This window comes from Lissotriton helveticus, chromosome 11, assembly GCF_964261635.1.
Source record: "Lissotriton helveticus chromosome 11, aLisHel1.1, whole genome shotgun sequence".
NCBI classification, from domain to species: domain Eukaryota; kingdom Metazoa; phylum Chordata; class Amphibia; order Caudata; family Salamandridae; genus Lissotriton; species Lissotriton helveticus.
Genome location: NC_136072.1, coordinates 127,663,612 through 127,684,126, shown reverse-complemented (window position 1 = coordinate 127,684,126; position 20,515 = coordinate 127,663,612). Strand labels below are relative to the sequence as shown.

Genomic DNA, 20,515 nt, shown 5'->3' with positions numbered 1-20,515 from the left:
GCCCCCAGGCCCATCTGCGCCATCAGGGAACATCCAGCGTGGGTGCCCAGGTTCTGGGCCATTCAGGTGCACACATACCAACTATCGTATCGAGACCCCCACGTGACCATGCAACTCCCACCCCTCCCCAACTGAACCCCCCCAGTGCCAACAAACCCCCATCCCCTCCCCCCTACCTCCACTCAATACCTCAAAAACATTGAAGTACATGTCGCGGTATAGCAAACTCTCGGCCCCAACATGGAGCCTGAGGCCGTCTACACCAATGGATCCCCATCAAACAAACCCCAGACCCTCAAACACCCTCAACCAACCTGCAATTAGGGGGACAGTCCGCCCATACCACCCCTTCCCCCACCCCTTAGCCACCCATCTTACTCAAGGCCATTTGCATATCTACGCATCAATCACCTCTTGCCCGCGAATTAGTAAAAACCACAGCATGCTAAGGCACAAAGTTGCGTTCCGTGATATTGCAGACCCAGCCCCTTTGGTTTGTCCGTCGGGATCCTCAAGGATCCTCTGTTTGGCTTCCAGAAGCCCCCTTCTCCCTCTCCGAAGCACTGCCAGATGCAGAGCGTTGTCTGGACCTGGACCTCCAGTTACTCTTCTGCCGTGTCCCCCGCGAGGCCTGCGTCTGCTTCCCACTCTGAGATGAATCTGACTCCAGCCCCGGCGGTGTATGCACTCTCACTGTCACCGTCTCATCTGTCCATTTGAACACCTCCTCGGGGGTATCAAAGAAGTGGGTGCGAGACTAATACATGACCCGCAAGCGGGCCGGGTAGAGCAAGGCATAGGGAAGTTTAAGATCTCTCAGGCGAGCCTTCGCTGCCGTAAGTGATTGCCGCTGCCATTGCTGTTGCACCAAGCGTGTGTAGTCTGGAAAGATCAGGATATGGTGGTTCTCATACATCAGCGGTTCTTTTGCCCTGGCTTGTCGCAGAATAGTGTCCCGATCATGATAGTTTAACAGCTTGGCTATCACCGGCCGCGGACGGGCCCCTACCGGCGGTTTTTGCATGAGGGCCCTGTGTGCCCGCTCAATCACGAAACATCTGGAAAGGGAGTCAGGGGGAGCCAGCCCTCCAGCCACTGTGTCAAGAAGCCCTCCATGTTGCCTTTCTCACATCCCTCCAGGAGCCCAACCAGGTGTATATTGTTCCGCCGGGCCCTCCCCTCCGCGTCCTCCGCCCAGAGTGCCAAGCACTTCTGAATGCCCTCCTTACTGGCCACCTTACACTTCAGGGCCGCGACGTCATCTTCCACCCTCGAGATATGTGTTTCAGCCTCCGTTATGCGGGACACGGCATTTCGCAGGTCTTGGCGCAATAATGTGACGTCTGACCCCACAGCCCCTATCTTCGCATCCAACATGTCCCGGGACTGTGTTATGGCTGCCATCAGGGACACGTTATCTGGCCCAGTGTCTTGACGACCGCCCGTCGCACCTGCGCCTCCACTCGGTCCCGTGAATTTGTCGATGGTCCCCTGCTTGGGGGGCCCGACACCACTACCACCTCGCGTCATGGCTACCAGTCACCGTGGGCTGTCCCCGGGGGTAAACTCATTGCGTCCACTGGCAGGTCCACCTCAGCAATACCGGGGCTGCGTATGTGAGTCCTGCCACTCTCTGCCCACCAGCAGGCCCCTTCAAGTTAGAACCCACTGTCCAGGCCAATTCCCCTCACCTCCTCTACCGGACCCACTGTTGAGAGGCCCTCAATGTCTCCCTTGGGCCGCAGGACACAAACTAGACCTCCGTATGGCCCCTACAACCGCCGCGGCCCGGCCTGGCCGTCGAATAATTATTTGGCTAACCTCCTCCTTCCCCACACGTCAGCGCGGCATTCAGGACAATGCCCACCAGGAAGGGGCTGCGCCTTATGTTACAGCTCCAGAACACAGCACCAATACAAGGTCCCAGCCAGTCGGGGTGGGCCCCCAGACCACCAGCTCACGTCCAGGGCAGGCCCAGCACCAGGAGGCCCCATTCCAATCCAGGCCCCTCTCAGCAACGGGCTCCAGGGCCCAGGTATACTCCGTGCAGGCCCCTGCTCCGCTCGCTCTACAAATGCGGCCTGATCCGACCCCGGGGCGGGCCACAGGCCCCCTCCAGCCACATGTGTCAGCAATGCCCCCCGGTCGCGCCCCCGGGGATCGCTGCTCTCCTCCTAACTTTTGTCCTTTTGGGGGCCGATGTGCTCCCCGAGTGTCCACCACAGGGTCTATGGCCGGCGTCTTCCCCAGGGGGTCTCCAAACTCGAGCCCCCGGCTCTGCTGCTGAGTTCTAGGCCTCGCCACTCCGCCGCCTTACATGGACAAGGATTGGGCCTCCAACCCCTGGAGCCCCTGGCACCAGGAACTCCAGAGGGACAGGCCGGCACTGTCAGGCGCCACCGCAGGGTCCACAGGCCACCTCAGGTCCCATCAAGCAAGCCAGGGACTCGCCCCGCAGCACCACCGCCACTTCAATTGCCGGGCGCCACGAAACTCGAGGTTCCTGGCTTCACCACACTGGATAGGCCCCACACTGTACAGCTGCAATCTCCTGCCCCCGGTGCACCAAATCACTCAATACTGCGTCAGGTGCGCGCCACGGGAATCACTGCTCTCCTCCGTACGTTTGTCCTTCTGGGGCCGATGTGCTCCCCGAGCGACCACCACAGGGTCAATGGCCGGCGTCCGCTTCAATGGGACTCCAAACTCGAGCCCCCGGCTCTGCTGCTGAATTCCAGGCCTCGCCACACCACCGCCTTACATGGACCAGAATCGGGCCCCTTATCCCAGAGCCCCCGGCACCAGGGACCCCAGAGGGGCAGGCCAGCACTGTCAGGCACCGCAGCAGGGTCCACAGGCCACCGCAGGTCCCACCAAGACAGGGACTCACCCCGCAGCACCACCGCCACTTCGAACGCCGGGAGCCACAAAACTCGAGGTCCCCGGCTTCACCACACTGGATAGTCCCCACACTGCACGCCCGCAATCGCCGGCTCCCGGCGCACCAAATCTCTCGAAACTGCGCCAAGTGCTCGCCGCCGGGTTCCGGTGCAGGATTCTCCCCTCTGAGTGGCACTAGAACGGGGGGAGGCAGAATACTGGTAAGAATCCATGTCGGGTGGGACGGAGCTCAATTAAGCTGTGTCCGCCATGATGGCTCTCTTGGCCACGCCCCCTACATTTTTGATTATTAATAATTAATTGATATTTAATTATGTTAATTGTTTAATTACATGTTATTTGGTGTCGGTTTTGGGTATTATAGGAGGAAAGGGTGGGGTGCAAAATAATTTTAATTAATTTATAATTCAATGTTAACTGCTATTAGTTATTTAATTAAGCATTTATTTTAATTGTGTATTTTATAGTTTTAAAGTTTAATTTTAGGTGCTGTTACTGGGGATGATAGGGGTAAAGGGTGGGAAGTTTGTTAATTTTAATAAATTATAATTTGTTTTTTAATGAATAATATTTGTTTAATTGGTAATTACTTATGTTAATTGTGCAAATAATTTTCTGTTTTTAGATTTTACATGTGGGTTGTGTAGGGTTATGGGGTGGGGAGTAAATTGATTTCAAGGAATTAATATTTTTTTAAATAAATATGAATTATTAATTAAATCATTAATTGTGTTTGTGGGGGTATATTGTGGGAAGTACATTAAATATAATTAATTAATAATTAATAGTTAATGAATGAAAATTAGTTTGTTGATGATTATTTATATTAACAATGTAAATTATTTTTTAGGTGCAGGTTGTGAGTTTTGTGGTGTTATGGGGTGGGAAGTAACCAAACTAAATTATGTCATAATTAATATTTCTGTTAATAAATAATTACAAAATAAAAATATTTATTTGTATGAACATTATTTTTGTATTTTAATTATAATAATATTTGTAGGTATTTGTGATATGTATTTAACATTATAATACGTTTTAGTTTTTAATAATACATATATTTTTATTTTATTTTTCAACATATTTATATATTCTTTAATTTACTTTATTTTAAGGATATTGTTATTTTTTTGAAGATATTTTGTTTGTTTTTAATGTTGAACTGACTGGAGTGGGATTAGAAAAGATTACCCTTCCGCTATCCAACACAAAATCCCCTCTGTTGCATTTATTGGAGTGGGAATAGTAAATTTTACCTCTCCGCATTACAACACTTTTCCTACTGTTGTACTGTTTCTACTGTGCACTTTCCCTACTGTTGAATGTATTTCCAATGTATCAAGCCTTGGCTTGATGCATTGAAAATAAATTCTTTGGAGAACTTTGCAGTTGGCGTTATTTGACGGGAGGAGTGCACGCATGCTTGATTGCACCAGGAGTGGCAATATAAATATAATATATATATATATATATATATATATATATATATATATATATATATATATATATATATATATATATATATATATATATATATATATATATATATATGTATATATATATATATATTTCTTTTTTTATATTATATTATTTAAACAATTTTCAAATCTAATATAATTTACAAATATTAGTTTAATTATATTTTTAAATAGATATATGTTAATATATATGTATTTATGTATTTGTGTCTAAGTTTTTGAAAGTAAATTAATTTGATATATTTGTTAAAATATATATTTAAAATATTTTATTTTTATTGAATTAATATTGGCGTTTAAAATATTTTATTTTCAATATTTAAATCTGTATATATTTAAAAATGTATATTTAATACAACAATATTTCTAACATTTTTTTTTATATTTTTGCACTTACCTTTTTAAGTATAGGTAGCCCATATGTTTTTGTCAATATTTTTGCCTTGATCATTTTGTAGGTCGGTGTTTTCCTAGTCGATATTTTGTCAGTGAACCTCATAAGTATCCTAACATGCCCATGAGCATGTGCACATATATGCATTCACATTTTCAACACACATGTTCCAAGATCATGTTTATGTACAACTTGGAGATTAATGTTTTCATGCAAATTCTGAAAACTGTAATGCAACTGAAGTACAATTATAACACTATAAGTAACAGCTGTGGTTCAGCATTGTGGCTAAGCGCCACTCTACAATCTAACTTTTATTTGTTTCTTACATCGCTGTCTTGCTGCTAAACAGGGGCGACTTTAGCACGCGTGGTGCCTCCCAATGACCTCCTTCTCCACAGATCCTCTCACTACTACCCTCATCAGTTTCCCTCAAGTTGCCAGAACCAATCTCTCATGTGAATTTCATTTGTGTTGTAGCGCTACTCATACCAGCATAGGCTGTCAGAGCAATTTCCATCACACACACATTTTACAGAGGCAATTAATCAAACATTTGTCAATCAGAGTATAGTAAATATTATATAAAACAATGAGGATTAGAAGGTGTAGGAGGCACATGTCACCGTGACTAGTAGGCAGTCATCAAATCAAATCAAAAGTTCTTTATTCAGTAACTATCATAGTTAACCATAAAAGCTCAATTACATATCTCACAACTATTAAAACATCTTTCGAAATTATGTTTACCTAAAATTAACTGACTCACATCAGAATTGATTAATGCGACTTAAATTTTTTTTTTTTTAAAAGCAATCACGGAGGCAATAGTAAAATCATCATCTGGCTGTTGAAGGGTCAAAAATGCAGGGTAATATTGTCTCATACCAAATTTTTTAAGTACAGGAATAATCCATCTCCTTTTCGGTATAGAATAAAATTCACAAATAAGCAATATATGTAACGCCGATTGTACCGAAATGTCATCACTGGGCAATTGCATAAGGCTCTCGGCCAATTATTTTGTAAAGGGAAACTTAACAGTCGATGTAACATGTTCAACCTAAAACGTGTCAAGAGAAACCTTTCGTAATCGTCAGGAATCAAACCGATTATATGGCTGTATAGTTGGGGTCATTAGGGCCAGGTAATATGCTTGCACCATTGATTTCTTTAATTCAGTTGAGGTTCTTGCTTCACCTAAGTATTGCATACAACTGGCTTTAAGTTCTTTCCTAGACACATTTTGCATAGTCTATGGATCTTTATAGTATTCTCACGCAACTCAAGCTGAGACTTTTACATTCATAAATACTCGCGCCATGGCTCCTTTTGTTTTAAAGAAAATACTGACTTTTAACATTTGTACGTTTTAAAATTGTGAGTTTTTATTAACTGTACAATAAACAAACCTATAGTATTCAGGATGACCTAGTTTAAACATAAACTTTTTAACATAGTCTAGCCATCATATGTTTCTGACCCCATCAGTTGCCAAGGCATCGTTCAGTATTTGCTGATTCAAATCTGTCTCATCTGCAGGCCATATACTATGCCACAAGAGGACAGGCTGTGTCTTAATTATATCCTTTAAGTATGAAACACCAAGTTCTTGGTGACATATGTAGGTTGAGGTACTGTCTGGGTCTGCCAAGAGAGACCTCAGAAACATATGTTCTGCGAGCTGTAAAACTTTGACCCCTAAAAAGCCCCAAATTCCGGTTCCATAAGTTGCAATAGATACGCATTTTTCCTTGTATATTGTAACATTTCTGCAAGGGCACGTCTTCCTAGTTTTTTTACAGCAGTTTGTCAAGGCATCAACGATTTGGTGAATAACAGCCTTCTTGCTTTGATTGCCAGGGACCACATTCCTAAATGATCAAATAAAATCCCAAGGTAAGAAAAAGTTTTTGTGCACTCTATAGCCTTTGAATCAATAAAAATGGCCTAGTCTTCTTTTTTAATCCCGTCCCGCAATTCATTGTGAATGTGATAGAGCAATTGACAGAAGGCCCAAGGTCGACATAAAGTTAACAAAAACGTTTACAACCCTTTGAAGACTCATCGGTGTGCGGGCCATCACGACCGCATCGTCTGCGTACAGGAATTGCCGGTATAGGGCGATTTGCCATTCTTGGACCAGTACAGTTTCTAATTTATTTATAAATAGTGAAAAAAGGAATGGGGCGAGGATGCACCCTTGCCTGACTCCTCTTCTGACGCTAAAGTGCTTAGTGCATTCACCGCCTCTCCCATAACGAACCCTGGCCCTTGCCCCCAAGTAGACAGTATATTTAAAGTGTTTGGTCTGTAGAAGCACAATCTCAGAATTTAAAACGTACCACAGCTGTTGCAGTTGGCTTTACTAATAAGAATGTATCTTTACTCAAACTAACCATTTTTAGCAACATTGGGATAATGAAAGATTGAGGAAAAACATAACTTTCTAACCTATACCATGCAGTATGCATGCAGCTCTTTGGAAACACTTCGTAGGTCACTGTGCTATATTATGATTGCAATTTAGGAACTGCAAGTAACAAAATGACCTCTGTGTCAAAAGATAAAATTCACTGAGCTATCCGCATAAAATACATTTCTGTGGTCTGCATGATACACGTTCTTTTCAGCACACATATGCACTACTTTATTATTAATCAAAACTGCCACTACTCGATTTCTCTCCTGCACGAATGGTAATCAGCAGCGTTATCTTGATATTTGTACTGTTTTCTGAAAACTGCTGGACACACAAGGAACTTTGCAGCAGGTGCTTTTAAACCCATAAGCTATTTGAACATACAGCATCCTCCGAGCTTAACACCAGTTGCGGCTGCACCTGTAGCACCGCCCTAAAGCCAGGCCTGTTGCTACACCAAATGACAATGACTAGTTATTCCATATTCTAAGTGGCAAGAAACATTCAGTTTGTAGTAGATGCTTAAAGAAAAGGAGGCATCATCTCCAAGAAAAAGAGACCTTCTTTTACTTTCATTGTGATACATAGAAATAGAAGAAGGACTGTCAAAGCAGATGTTGCATTGTCAATCTGTTGGCAAAGCTTCTTCTATCTCAATGACCCTTGTAGACAAAAAAGAGGACTAGCCCTATTGGATCCTGCTGCTACTTGACACAGCTGTACTGTTATTGTATCCAAAAGTTACTTACTGCATCTACTTCTAAATGAAGCATTTCCAATCTGTCAATAGCATTTGGAAGTAATGCCTTCATACTCTGCTAAAGTAGTAGAGAATGAGGATGACAAGGCATCTGTTCTCCTGCTCTCTTCCTTTTGCCCTGTAGTTTGAGCTGATATTCAAACTCACCTCCTAAAAAAAGCCACAACACAGTCAAGCATCCATTCTACTTCTCGGATGGGGGCTGATGCGAAGTCTCACCTGTGCATTGTTCATAACAAAGCGCGTACCCCTTTTTGAAAAGGCAACCGGCCCCCTACAATCACTACAAACTGCATACTACTTGAACTACTGTATGAATAGAAATCTAGTTAAATGCACTATATTTAGTAGATTTGTATTTTTTTAAAAAAAGCATAAGTATTTTTGATGTAGTGTTCTTTTGTGCACAAGTTTGTTTTTTTGGAGAAAAAAAACCACCTGATACTACTATAGTGGATTTGCATACTTCTTTAGATCATAATTCTAGTAAGAATATGGATGCCATGCAAACTGTGTATCATTTAGTGATCTTTCTAGAAGTCTTCAGCATTCAACAAACAGACCCTGCTAGCTGCGGCTGCTCCTCGAAACAATGCACCTCATGCATTGTAAAGGAACACTTCCCAACAGGGTGTATAAAACAGCCAATAGCCGATTGCATAATGGTGAGAAAGGAATACTCCTCTTGGATGTTCAAAGATGTGAAAGTAACCATTAAATGAAGAGTGGTGATTGACCAAAAGCATCTGTCAGTATATTTTTGCTGTCTTGATGCTGATGCAAAAAGAAAAAATGTACAATTGATGGACAGAATGCTGAACAATGTCATATATTTACCCGAATACAGAGACCTGGGCCTAAATCTATCATTTATTATGCTCGCTACGACATTCCAGTTTAGATCCAGCCATATGCAAATCAGTCTTGAACCTGTTCCCCATGGGGACAGTCCAGTCCGAACTGCCAGGCCAGGTCCTCTCTGGATTGGAAACAAACATCCTAGGACCAGTTTTGGGGTAACACCCCTCATCTGCCAAGCTATCTTGACTCCAGGGGCCAGGAGAGCACGGGCGGCCACGTCTGGGCATACCTGTCACACTTGGGGTGACAAATGCTGATGGCAAAAGGTCTTGGCTATCACCAGAACTAAAAAGATACATGTTAAGGTGGAGCACACTTGTGTGCTTACACACATTCTAACATTGTGATTTGATTGCCTTGCACACCATCCCGGTGCTCCCAGTAGTATCACAGGATGAGCTTTTATTGTATATGTAACACAGGAGCCCCTTTATGACAGATATCTTTTTCTGCATGGCAAGTCATGCTAAATTTTTTATGTTATATATAATTTGTGTGGCAGCATAATTTAGCCTTGTGTTTTTTTTATGTTTGTGTGTTGATCTCCTTTTTCAGACTTGTCTTTTTAACTGAACAGTAAAAGCAAAAATCAATATTTAAGAGACTGTGGAAATATGTGTTCATGGTCATATTTAAAAACATCATGTTTTATCAGTAACTACATTTTTTGTTGTTTCTTTTTGTAACAGCAAACTGGTCGTGGTCACCGCCGCCATTGTCATGGTCGCCGCCATTGTCATGGTTGCCGCCATTGTCATGGTCATAGACACGGCCATAGACATGGCCATGGAAGGGGACAACGACATCAACATTCTTATCTCAGTAGAAAACATGATCAGAAGGAAAAAATTGCTCAAGAAAGCTCTTCAGAAGAACAGGCTGGGCTAAAACCAACCGCTCCACACGCAAGACGACCTGTCGGCTTAGTACAGAGGATAGATCTTGTCAACGAGACAGATGTTTTTGTAATTCCAATTATTCCTGTCCCATCACATCCAATGGGTCCTTCCATGCCAGAACCCGTGGGCCCAGGTACCAGTGGTCCAGTCAAGGATCCAGAACCCCTGCCTTTTCCCAGTATCCCCTCAGTTTCACCTGGATGTCCAGGAGAGCCCAAGCACAAGATGCCACATGTTGCATCATTATTGCCAGCGCACAAGTGAAAAAAACACATATCACTATTCAAAAGAGCAGATTAAACTTGGCTTCTAAGCAGCAAAGATGCAATTCCGGTGTGATATTTACTATGATGATGTTGGCTCGCTCAATAAGTATAAAGTGATAGAAATTAGAAACTCTTCACTGGTGTCTGTGACTTTGTGTTGTTGTTTCGCTTCCATTTTCTTTCAGTCCTTTATCCCTGTATTTGTGTAGAGAAACATTGTCTACACACCGCAAATAAATGAGACTGATGAGCCAACTTAGCATTTGCAGAAGAACTAAAATAAAAACAAGCACAATTAATGATATTGTAAGTAAAGGTAAAGGGGCCATATTCAAGCTACATTGGCCTACAGACCTAAAACGCTGGCTTAAAGGGCATTTCATGTGGAGAAAAGATATGGTGTGCAAGGTTTAGTGACCCAATTAACTTTTTTTTCCGGAGTTTTATATAGCGAGAGCTCGACCCGAAGGTATCGGAGCGCTTTACATGAGCACCAGTTGCGTTACACAAGGACACATTAATTTTATGTTAGGCACCGGGGGCCTCATTTATGAAAAGTGACGCATCGCTGCGTGAAAACAGCAATGCGTCACTTTTCATTTCGGCCTCCTTGCGACACAATGATGCGTCATATTTACAGTATGACGCATCATTGCGCAAGGAGTTACAGATACGTCAGTATTTCTGAGGTATCTGTATGGCGCAAAAGTGACGCATTGCTGGTGTGTGTCGAAAAAGTGACGCAACTCCAGCAATGTGTCTGTTCACATGGGGCAAGCCCGATGTGAAAGTGCCTGCGTCAGTCTTACGCCTGCTGTGAGGCAGGCGTAAGAAATTGACGCATTTGTGTCCTAGAAGTGGCGCAGTGAAATCTCATAGATTTCACTGCGTCACTTCCACAAACCTTTCTTGCGCCAAAACGCCCCCCTTGCATACATTATACCTGGCGCAGGTATAATGTGGCGCAGGGGTTTACAAAGTGACGCATCTACTTAGATGTGTCACTTTGTAAATATGGCGCAACAAGGTGCATTTTTTAAGCCACTGGTGCGTCACAAAAAGTGACACACCGGCGGCGTAAAAGTGACGCACAGCCTTATAAATGAGGCCCCGGGAGATTAAGTAAGTGATTTGCCCAGAATCACAGGATGTTGAGGGTCATTACCCAGGCTCGAACCAGGTTCACCAGATTTGAGGTCGATTGCTTTAGCCATTAGACCACATCCTCTCCCTAACTTAAGCATCCATTGTAAGAATTTGACTTCTTGGTCACAGGGTCAACACTAGAAGAGTCACGCCGCCTTCCATCATCCTGAGATCAATAAAGCGAGTGCCATTGGGCTGGATAACAGAAACATCTATCATTGATCAATTCTACCACGAGGCCCTCGTGGTGTAGCTGTACTTTAAATGTTATAAGCCTGGAATAAACTTCCAGGGAGTGAATATTGCCTTTGTGTTTTTTTCTGGTGTTCATATTTCATAGACTCGTCTTCCTAACTATATAATAAAAGTAAAATAAATATTTAATAGAGCTCAAGAGGACAGTGGGTTTCTAGAGGCATACATGCCCCAGTCACGTGATTAGTCCATGGCACTCTGGGATACATTTGACAAGTTTGTTTGGACTGGAGTCAGATGGATTCCGCACGGCAAATGCATTTCTCTTTGTATTGGAATGAATTTACAAGGCAACAGCGCCGCTGTGAGGTCAGGCTACATATCTCCAGGGGTGAAGCCTTATATGCCCTTCAAAAGATGAAAAGACTTGTTGCTAGTTCAAGGTCAAAGCAATGAGGACATTTGTGTCAGGAGCTTGGACCTCAAATAAAGGTGCTAAGAGAGGGTGTCTGGGAATCAGAAAACCCACAGCCCCTATGATGGTTCTTTGTGGAAGGACGAGTGGGAGGTATGAGTGAGTAGCACACCAATATGAGAATAACTGGGTGTGATTGACAGGTAGAGAGCAGAATAGATAAAGCGTGGGAGACTGTTTTGGGTGGGATGTGATTAAAGAGAGGCAGAGGTTGGCACAATAGGGCAAAATGATTGCAACAGTCTGGCAGGCATCAGTCTCCCCAGCGTGGGTCTAGTTTCACAAGTATTGGGTTTAGTGTGCTTTTCAGCGATGGCCTTTACCATAGTGTAAGTTAGAGAAAGGAGCTGTAAAAATGCACATTGTATAGACTAGTGAGTGGTAGTCACTGCGAAACAGATGGTAAAACATTGGTATCCTTGTTATCCAGGTGAGGGCTCGGTGGGTGAAAGAAAACCATGCAGTCGATGAAAAATTGTGAACAGCTTCCAGAGGCAAACCAAACACCTATAAGCCCAAGATTTACTCAAAGGACGCTTCTGTCAACTATTAAAACCAATACATTAAATAAGATTTAAATGAAAATTGTTTTAAAAAAAACGAAATCAATGGATATTACAATTTAAATGGGAGTACCTACTACACAGTATGAGATTTTTATTTCCGAGCAGGGAATCGACCGGGCCATGTTTAGGAGAATATTAGGGCTTGCGAAAGATTTAGGGCCATTGTATCAAGCACAAATGTGTTCGCAAACACCGAAATTCGCAGAATTTTGGTGTTTGCGATCGCATTTTTGCTAAATGGTATCTATGAAGCAAATCTGCGTGCAAAATAAGGAATCACAAAATTTGCGATTCCTTATTTTACGATTGCATTTAAGGAATCACAAATTTTGCGATTCCTTAAATGCAATGTAAGAAGCACAAAAAAATGCAATTTCGCCTTAAGGAATCGAAAATTACCACCAACTTCAAGTTGGTGGTAATTTGCGATTTCTTTAAAAAAATGCACTTTTTTGCATATATCAAAGTGCCATGTGACGCACATACATGCCCTTAGGGCATGTATGTGTGCCACATGTGCACCCATGCTTATTTCAGGGGTGCAACAGGGTGTCCTTTTGACACCCTTGCAGCCTTGAAATTGCATTCTCAATTTGCGATTCGCTAATTGCGAATCGCAAATTGAGCATGTCTTCCCATTCATTACTATGGGCCTCTAGGCCCATAGGAATGAATAGGGAGGTATTCCTTAATTGCCAATCGCAATTTGATATTCGCAATTAAGGAATATGTAGGACTCGCAAAATGTATTGCAAATCCTACATACATAGCATTTTGCGATTCTCTCATAGTGATTCGCAAAAAATCACTATTTGAGAATCGCAAAATGACTTTTTGATACATATGGCCCTTAATCTTCAATTTACTGCTTCATATGTTGTAAAAACCATTCCAGCCTGATAAAGCTTCTGGCATAGAGCAGACAAGTTTGCATCGTCCAGGATAATCATGGCTGGATCTTGAGTTAGAAAGAGAACTGAAAGTCAACAAACTCAAGTTGGTGAGGCGGTCAAACCTGGTTGAAGCCGTTTCACATTCAGTTCTTGTTCTGCAAATTTCCCAGAGCTCAAACAGATCCAGCACTCAATGCTGAGGGGTAACTTCAGACAGGGCATTATCAGCTCGTGATTGCAGGAGCTTGTGCTGGAGTGTTTTTGAGACACAAAACTTTTTTTTAATGAGAGACAAAGCACTCTAAGCCAGTCACGAAGTGCTTAAATTGTAGAAAATAATTTATGTCAGGACCCTCGTCAGAATGCCACTACAGCTTTCTCTACCTACTGCCCCAGCCAGTGCTACTGGTGACAGTACAAAAACACCTACTAACATCACACTCCTACAAGTGCAGCACTTCAGGCTATCCCAGGCCCCCAAAGCTAGAAAAATGGCTTGGGTGGCAAGTTTGTTGCAAAGCCATCCTGTGCTCTGGGCACCCACATTTTCTGCTGACTGGTACTGGTGGTAAGTGATATAAATCAACAAGGGGCCTGATCAATCAGTATTACACCTAACTCTGTATATTCAGCCATGGAGTGGTCACCTATACTTTATAGCTCACTACCGGACTTATCTAAGTCCCTCAGCTGTGCTGTATTCAAATTCTAAAAAAGTATCTATACCATCATAGTCCACCCAATGTGCATGAAAAAAGTGTGGCGCGGAAAGGAGGCACCTCACAGTAGTAACACCAAGGGGACGGCTAGCTGGTACTCATCAGCAAGTCCACTTATCATCATCGGTCACCACCTTTCCATGGAAAATAAGAAAATGTGTGCGTGTATTAACAAATCAAAGCATGAAACCAAAACTGTAAAAATCTAGAAGTGATACCATGCTAATAACATGTCTACCCAATGGAAACCATGAGGATCTAAACAAGCAATCCTCACCACTAAAACTTGGTGAAGCTAACTAGCTAAAACTAACTTTATTTGATGCTGCTAGCTTCCCAGATTAAAAATGGTTCCCTTCAAACCATGATCAATTAATCTACGCCGACATGTTCCATTGCCAAGGAAGAATTTCGGGCAACTTCTTCAGGGCTGTTGGGGTTCCAATTCAATGTCTCATGGTAGGTTCACATCAAACCTATGATGGTATATAAAACAAGAGAGAAGCACCGACTGTGAATACACTCTGCTTAACATGAATTTGCTATATCATCACTCATTATTCTTAGATATTACCTGTACCATTTGGTTGCATCGATAACATATACCTGCAACCATGTTTAAAAAAGGAGAACCTTGGGTGCGTCAATGGATCGCAATTCTCCGCAGTGAATGCCCCTAGGTCTTTTCACCTGCGGAAAAATTATTTACAACTTAATTTTATAGCCATATCTCAAAACATATGTCCCTTGTAAGATCCCTTGTGTTCGCAACCCATCTACAGAAACCAGACTTCTTGTATTGATGTCAGCTACTGTCTTGTTCTATAGATAAATATTGCACCCAAGTTACTCTACTAAGTATGTCATGAATGTTTACAACTTGTCAACCCCTTCAATTATGAGGGCAACTCCTTTCAAGACCACCACGGGGCTCGCATATCTTTTTCAAGCCCAAATCTGAGCTAACTTGCACTCATACTACTTAACTACTGCTACTGCGCTCCCCCACTGTTTTGATCAGCCGTCATGCGGAGGACCAGCTCGTTTACAAAGCGTGGGTTAGAGGCTGTAAACTGTTACACGCTGCGCGACACCTTCTGCTTAATATCCTTATTAAAAATGAGTGCTTACTGATAACGGAAACGTCCGGTTCCTACTCCGGTTCCACCGGGATCTGGCCGGGCAGCCTGCATAAATCCTGACCACCATCGCACTACAGTTCACGCCCACCACATGGTTCACGCAGCTACACTCCACTTTGGCAGCCATCTTTGAACAGTATGGATCGTCTAAGAACCCTGTCGGTCATCTTAAAAGGGTCAAATGTTGCGCCTTCTAGCATGTCACTTAATCAATTGTTATTTCAACCCTGCTAATGATTTTGATTGATAATGTGTATTTTGCAGTATACTATTCCATTTCCAGGCTGTGCAGCATGCAAGAAAATATTCATCGCCTGTACCCAGTGATTATAATGTAATTGCATTACAGACCTGCTGATGTATAAATTAACCCGACAGCCTAGTCATAGTTCCAAGCTCAATAATTAGTCGCAAGTGTGTATTTAGAGGGTCATGATTTACAGTTTCTACTGTAGCACTTGATCTAAAGTTTATTGCCAACCCACTGTAGGCTTCAATAGTCACTGTCACCTACAGTAGGCTATACCATTTCAAAGATATGCGTCACGTAGATGGCTATTCGTCATCCTAAGGCTGGGTGTTGAGTATAGCCGTGTTATACAAATAAACAAAAACAGAGAGGTCAGATCAATCTCAAAAAAGCCACAGAGACGGAGTGAGATAAGAATCACACACCCACTTTGGGTGGGAAGGAAAGCCCTCACACACCGACCTAGTCAGTGTCATGCTTCATCATCGGGCCCCACCAAAGAGGCCGAGTGCCTCTTCGGTGTGCTGCGACGCCAGAAAGACTGCGGAGCTGGTTGTGTGAGAAGGGCGTTCTGTGAGGTAAAATTAAAAGTGCCTAAAAAGGGTATCAATAAAAAAATTTAATGAGTGATCCCTAAGGCAGAGGTGAAGAGTATTATGTGTCTGAATTTAGCTGCCAAGGTTTTAGGATTGGTTAAATTCAGAAATACTTAAGTCAGTCAACATGTTTCTGCCATATGGGTGGTTTCAATTTACCAAGGCATTCATCAGGACTAAACCCCGGCGGTGTGGACTCTCTAATCGTCCACCCTAACCTGGGGACGTGAAAGTGAAAATATAAAAACGGTGACAAAGTGCTAAAAATAGAAGAGCGGGTCGCTCATTCCAAAAAATGCTCCAAATTGTGGAGTATCTCAGCACCTGTAAAGTGAAATACACAAACAAACACAAACAGACATACATATAATTAATATAAGCCATTGTGTTTGATCATGGTGCTCCATAGTATGTGGCATACATAGTGTTCCCAAAGTAGACACTAGTTTTAACACCATCCAAGTAGCCCTATGGGGATGATGTCATTAACTCTGGGAGGTGAAGTGTTAAGGGTGTCTTTAAAAACTAAAGCAAGTTGATAGAGGGGTTAAAAACATGATATGTGTACTCCTTATGAAGGGATCAATGGACCAAAGGTCTGTGACCCCTTAAGATGGTAACATGGACTTATATCTCACTTTAAAACAGGGCTCTACTTGCACCATGGGTCTCGGGAGGGGGGTTGGAGCGTGCCTGGCACATCCTGTAAAAAAGAAAGGTTTGTTTAAAACCTCCGTAAAAACGGGTGAACACTTAGCTCGTTTTTGTACAATGCCAGCGATCCTGTAGCTGAAGTGCACTCACGCCCTCAACGCTCTCAGCCCGCTATGAACCTGGGTATCGCCTCAATACCGGACCCCGACGATGGAGAGCGGGGCCGGTGGCTGAGTATTAAAGCGTTTGCGCTGCACGCCGCGCTCTTCCAGGTGGGCGCGTCCAACCAAACCGAGGTTTGGAACGCACCCGCCCAGAGTGGAGAGGCGCGGCCAAAGTCCAAAAAGAGGCTTGGAAAAATGAGCCAATCAGGAGTCTGACCGGCGTGAATGCCTGTATAGAGCTATTGAGCTCTTACTCGGGCTCAATTGCTGGAGTGTGCTTAGATCTCCAGAACGATTGCAATACCGAATGCAAGTATCCATGGTTAAATACAGGTAGTACAAAGGATTACTAAGTACAAGTAGTTAGGCTGACATGTTAATGCTATATAGTGGTGCAAAAACGGTTAACCCTTTCGCCGTATTAGTTCGTATTGAGAGTGATAGAGCACCTAGAATGGGATAATTGTTACAGAGTGGCACAGAGAGCCAACAGTACAAGAATAGGTAATGTCTTATTCTATGTCATAAAGGGATATGAAATGTTATCCCCACCAGGATGGTTATGTTCGTGTGAACACGGAGGGAAAACCTGTGTGGATGGTCATATTGGTTACTAGGCACATAGATATATGTAACACACATATAAAGGTACCTTAGAAAATGCAGAAATAGGTTATTCAAGTGTGGATTAAGAGGTATTCAGCTCAAGATAGCACAGTGTTCCACGGGATGTCATCGTTGAGGCCGTTGGTATTAGTGCCTAAGCGATACACCCAGCGCTGCTCTTTCTCAAAGAGTGTGCTAGTTATGTTTGTTGTGCCATTGACTACCTCGATTATGGTCCACCTCATGTCATTTGGTGTATGGTTACTGTCCAGAAAGTGACGGCTCAGCTTGGTTGTCACTTTTTTGCATCTGACATTGCTCCGGTGTTCACAAATACGCTGTTTGACCTTGCGTGTGGTCATGCCAACATAGCGAAGCTGGCAGGGGCAGGTGATCAGATAGACCACATTCATTGTGTTATAGGTTGCGTGTTCTCTCTGTGTCCATATCCTCCCTGCTTCCAGTGACAGTGTTTTAGTTGCTTCTGTTAGATGGCAGACGCTGCAGTCAGAGCAAGGGTAGTGCCCGGTGATTCTTGGCAGGCCCCATGCTGCAGTTACTGTGGGCATAACATGGGGTGGCTTTTCTTTTGGGCGAGTGTGGACCAAGGCATCTTTCAGACTCCGTCCTTTTTTAAAAGAGAAGAGGGGTTTCTCCCGGTTCTCTTTGCAGGATGTTAAAATGTTCCAATGTTTATTGATAGTTTTTTTCATCAGACTGGAAAGACTGTTATATGTGGTTACACATGTAAGAGGTATTGAGTCAGGGTTACTGATCTTTTCTTCCAAAAGCGCCTCTCTGAGTTGATTTCTTGCTCTCTTGAATCCCTTAGTCAGGATAGGCGCTGGGTAGCCTCTATCTTTAAGTTTTTCTGTAAGACTAGAGGACTGTTCTTTGAAATCTGAAAGAGTGCTACAGTTTCTCCTTAGTCTGAGATATTGCCCATAAGGAAGATTCTCTTTCAGAGGGCGAGGGTGGAAGCTGCTAAACTCAAGAAGGTTGTTTTTAGCTGTAGGCTTATGGTGGGTTTTGGTTGTAAGTCCAGTTCCATTCACAGAGATCACAACGTCGAGGAAGACAATATATGTTCTACTTTTGGTATTGGTGAACCTCAGGTTATGATCTAGGGTATTGATCCATACCAGAAAAGTTTCCAGGTCACTGTCACTCCCTGACCAAAGGAGCAGGATGTCGTCTATGTAGCGCTTCCATAAGAGCATTGACGACGAGAAAGCTGTGGTTGGTGGCAGAATGTATTTGGCCTCGAAATCAGCTACATAGAGACCGGCCACACTAGGAGCAAAAATACTGCCCATAGATGTTCCTGAGCACTGGAGAAATAGTTTATCTTTGAAAGAAAAAAAGTTCTCTTTTAGGGCTATGGTGGCACACTCAATGATAAAAGCCTTGGGTGTCTGATAATCCCATTCAATAGAGTCTAAAGATTTTTCCAGGACTTTGATGGTGTCGTCCTGTGGGATGCTTGTGTAGAGGCTTTCTACATCAAGTGTCACTAGGGTGACTGAGTTCTCTGTGAACGTCACCTCCCATAGTAATCGTAAGAGGCTCTTGGTATCTTTGAGGTAAGTAGGAGTTGATTGTACTAGGGGTTTCAGGACTGTGACAAGGGCTCCAAGAGAGAGCCAATCCCTGACACGATGGGATGCCCGGGAGGTGGCAACCGGTTTTTATGCATTTTAGGCAATGTGTAGAAGTATGGTATGACATTGCTTGTGTTATTCAAAAAAGCTGCTTCGTTTTTAGACAAGTGACCTCGTTCCTCCGCCTGTTGAACCAGGGTCGTGATCTTTCTGGTAAGGTCTGCAGTAGGGTCTGATGTGAGTGGGGTATAGTTTCTGACATCCCCAAGCAAATCATTACAAGTCTTCTCGTAGTCTGTAGTATCTTGAATGACAATACCTCCACCTTTGTCTGCCGGCTTGATGGTTATTGAGGTGTCATTCTGCAGTTGTTGTAGCGCTTGGTATTCAGCAGTGCTGAAATTGCCAAATGTCTTAGGGTTCTGGCAGGATTCCAGATCTTTAAATACAGCCTGCTCAAAGGCAGTGATGGCCGCAGGCACGGTGTATGGGGGAGGGGTGAAAGTGGAACTCGGTCTAAATCCTGTGTCACCTTTCCTGGTTGCTTCAGTTGGGTCTGCTTTACCTTCAAAGAATGCTTTTAATTTTAATTTTCGAAAAAAGCCAGCAAGTTCGCAATGCAGCTTAAACTTGTCAGGTCTTGCTGTTGGAACAAAGCCTAAGCCTTTCTCGAGTACCTGAGTTTCAGTAGGGGTTAATACCCTTACAGACAGGTTAGTCACTAGGCTCATATCCCGCTCGTTCCCGGCTGTTGGTTGCTGCGGGTGTGATTCGCTACAGAGTCGTTCTCTTCCCAGGATACTCTGTTGTTGCCTCTCCTTTTGCCTCGGCCCCTCCGGCCGCTCTCTAAAAAAGGCTGTCTGTACTGATTATGAAAATTTGCGGGGGGCATAAAGCCCCGGGTTCCAGCCCATGAAGGGATATTGTGGCGGTTGAAAGGCATAGGGGGGAGGGCCCATCATCATTTGTGGTGGGTGCCATTGTTGATGTTGGCCCTGGTTGCCTTGCCTGCCCCTGTTATTCCTGTTGCCACGGTTCCCTCTTCCCTTTGTTTGTTTGAATGAGCTATTGCTTGACCCACTGCTGTTAGAGGAGTCATCATCTGAATAATCAGATTTGCTAGCATTGGGTACTGATGGAGTGAAGGTTACTGCAGAGTAAGGGTACACCTTTTCAAAGTCAAATTTCTTTTGATCTTTTTGGAGTTTAGTTGCTTTTGACTGATAGCCGTGTTATAGCCATACTGCTCTGTAAAACAGTCCAGTATGAACAAAGCTACATTTAGTTCTTAAACCTATTATTGATTGTCATATGAGCCAACTCCCATCATGTGCAATACAGTGCTCAACGGACCAGCGCCACTATGCATTGATAACCCAGTATATAGCATTTCAATGCCCGGAGTAAGGGTTCTGTTAGAAAATGAATACATTCACTGTAACTATGATCTCGTGCACTTGTTTCATTCAGTGGAATCATTCAGTCCAAGCCTATCTGCTTTCTCGGAAAAGATCTATTTCGCCTCCT

At 43.5% G+C, this 20,515-nt stretch overlaps 1 protein-coding gene across 2 annotated transcripts in view; it reads left to right on the top strand.

The window, feature by feature from the left end:
- LOC144792047 (T-kininogen 1-like) overlaps positions 1–10,116 on the top strand; it is a 207,062-nt gene extending 196,946 nt beyond the window's left edge. For both annotated transcript variants that reach the window (XM_078666910.1, XM_078666909.1), the window contains one exon: positions 9,506–10,116. In XM_078666910.1, coding sequence (XP_078523036.1) covers positions 9,506–9,979 — 474 coding nt within the window. In that variant the 3' untranslated portion in view covers positions 9,980–10,116. The remainder of the gene's footprint in view (positions 1–9,505) is intronic.
- Positions 10,117–20,515: the final 10,399 nt, after the last annotated feature.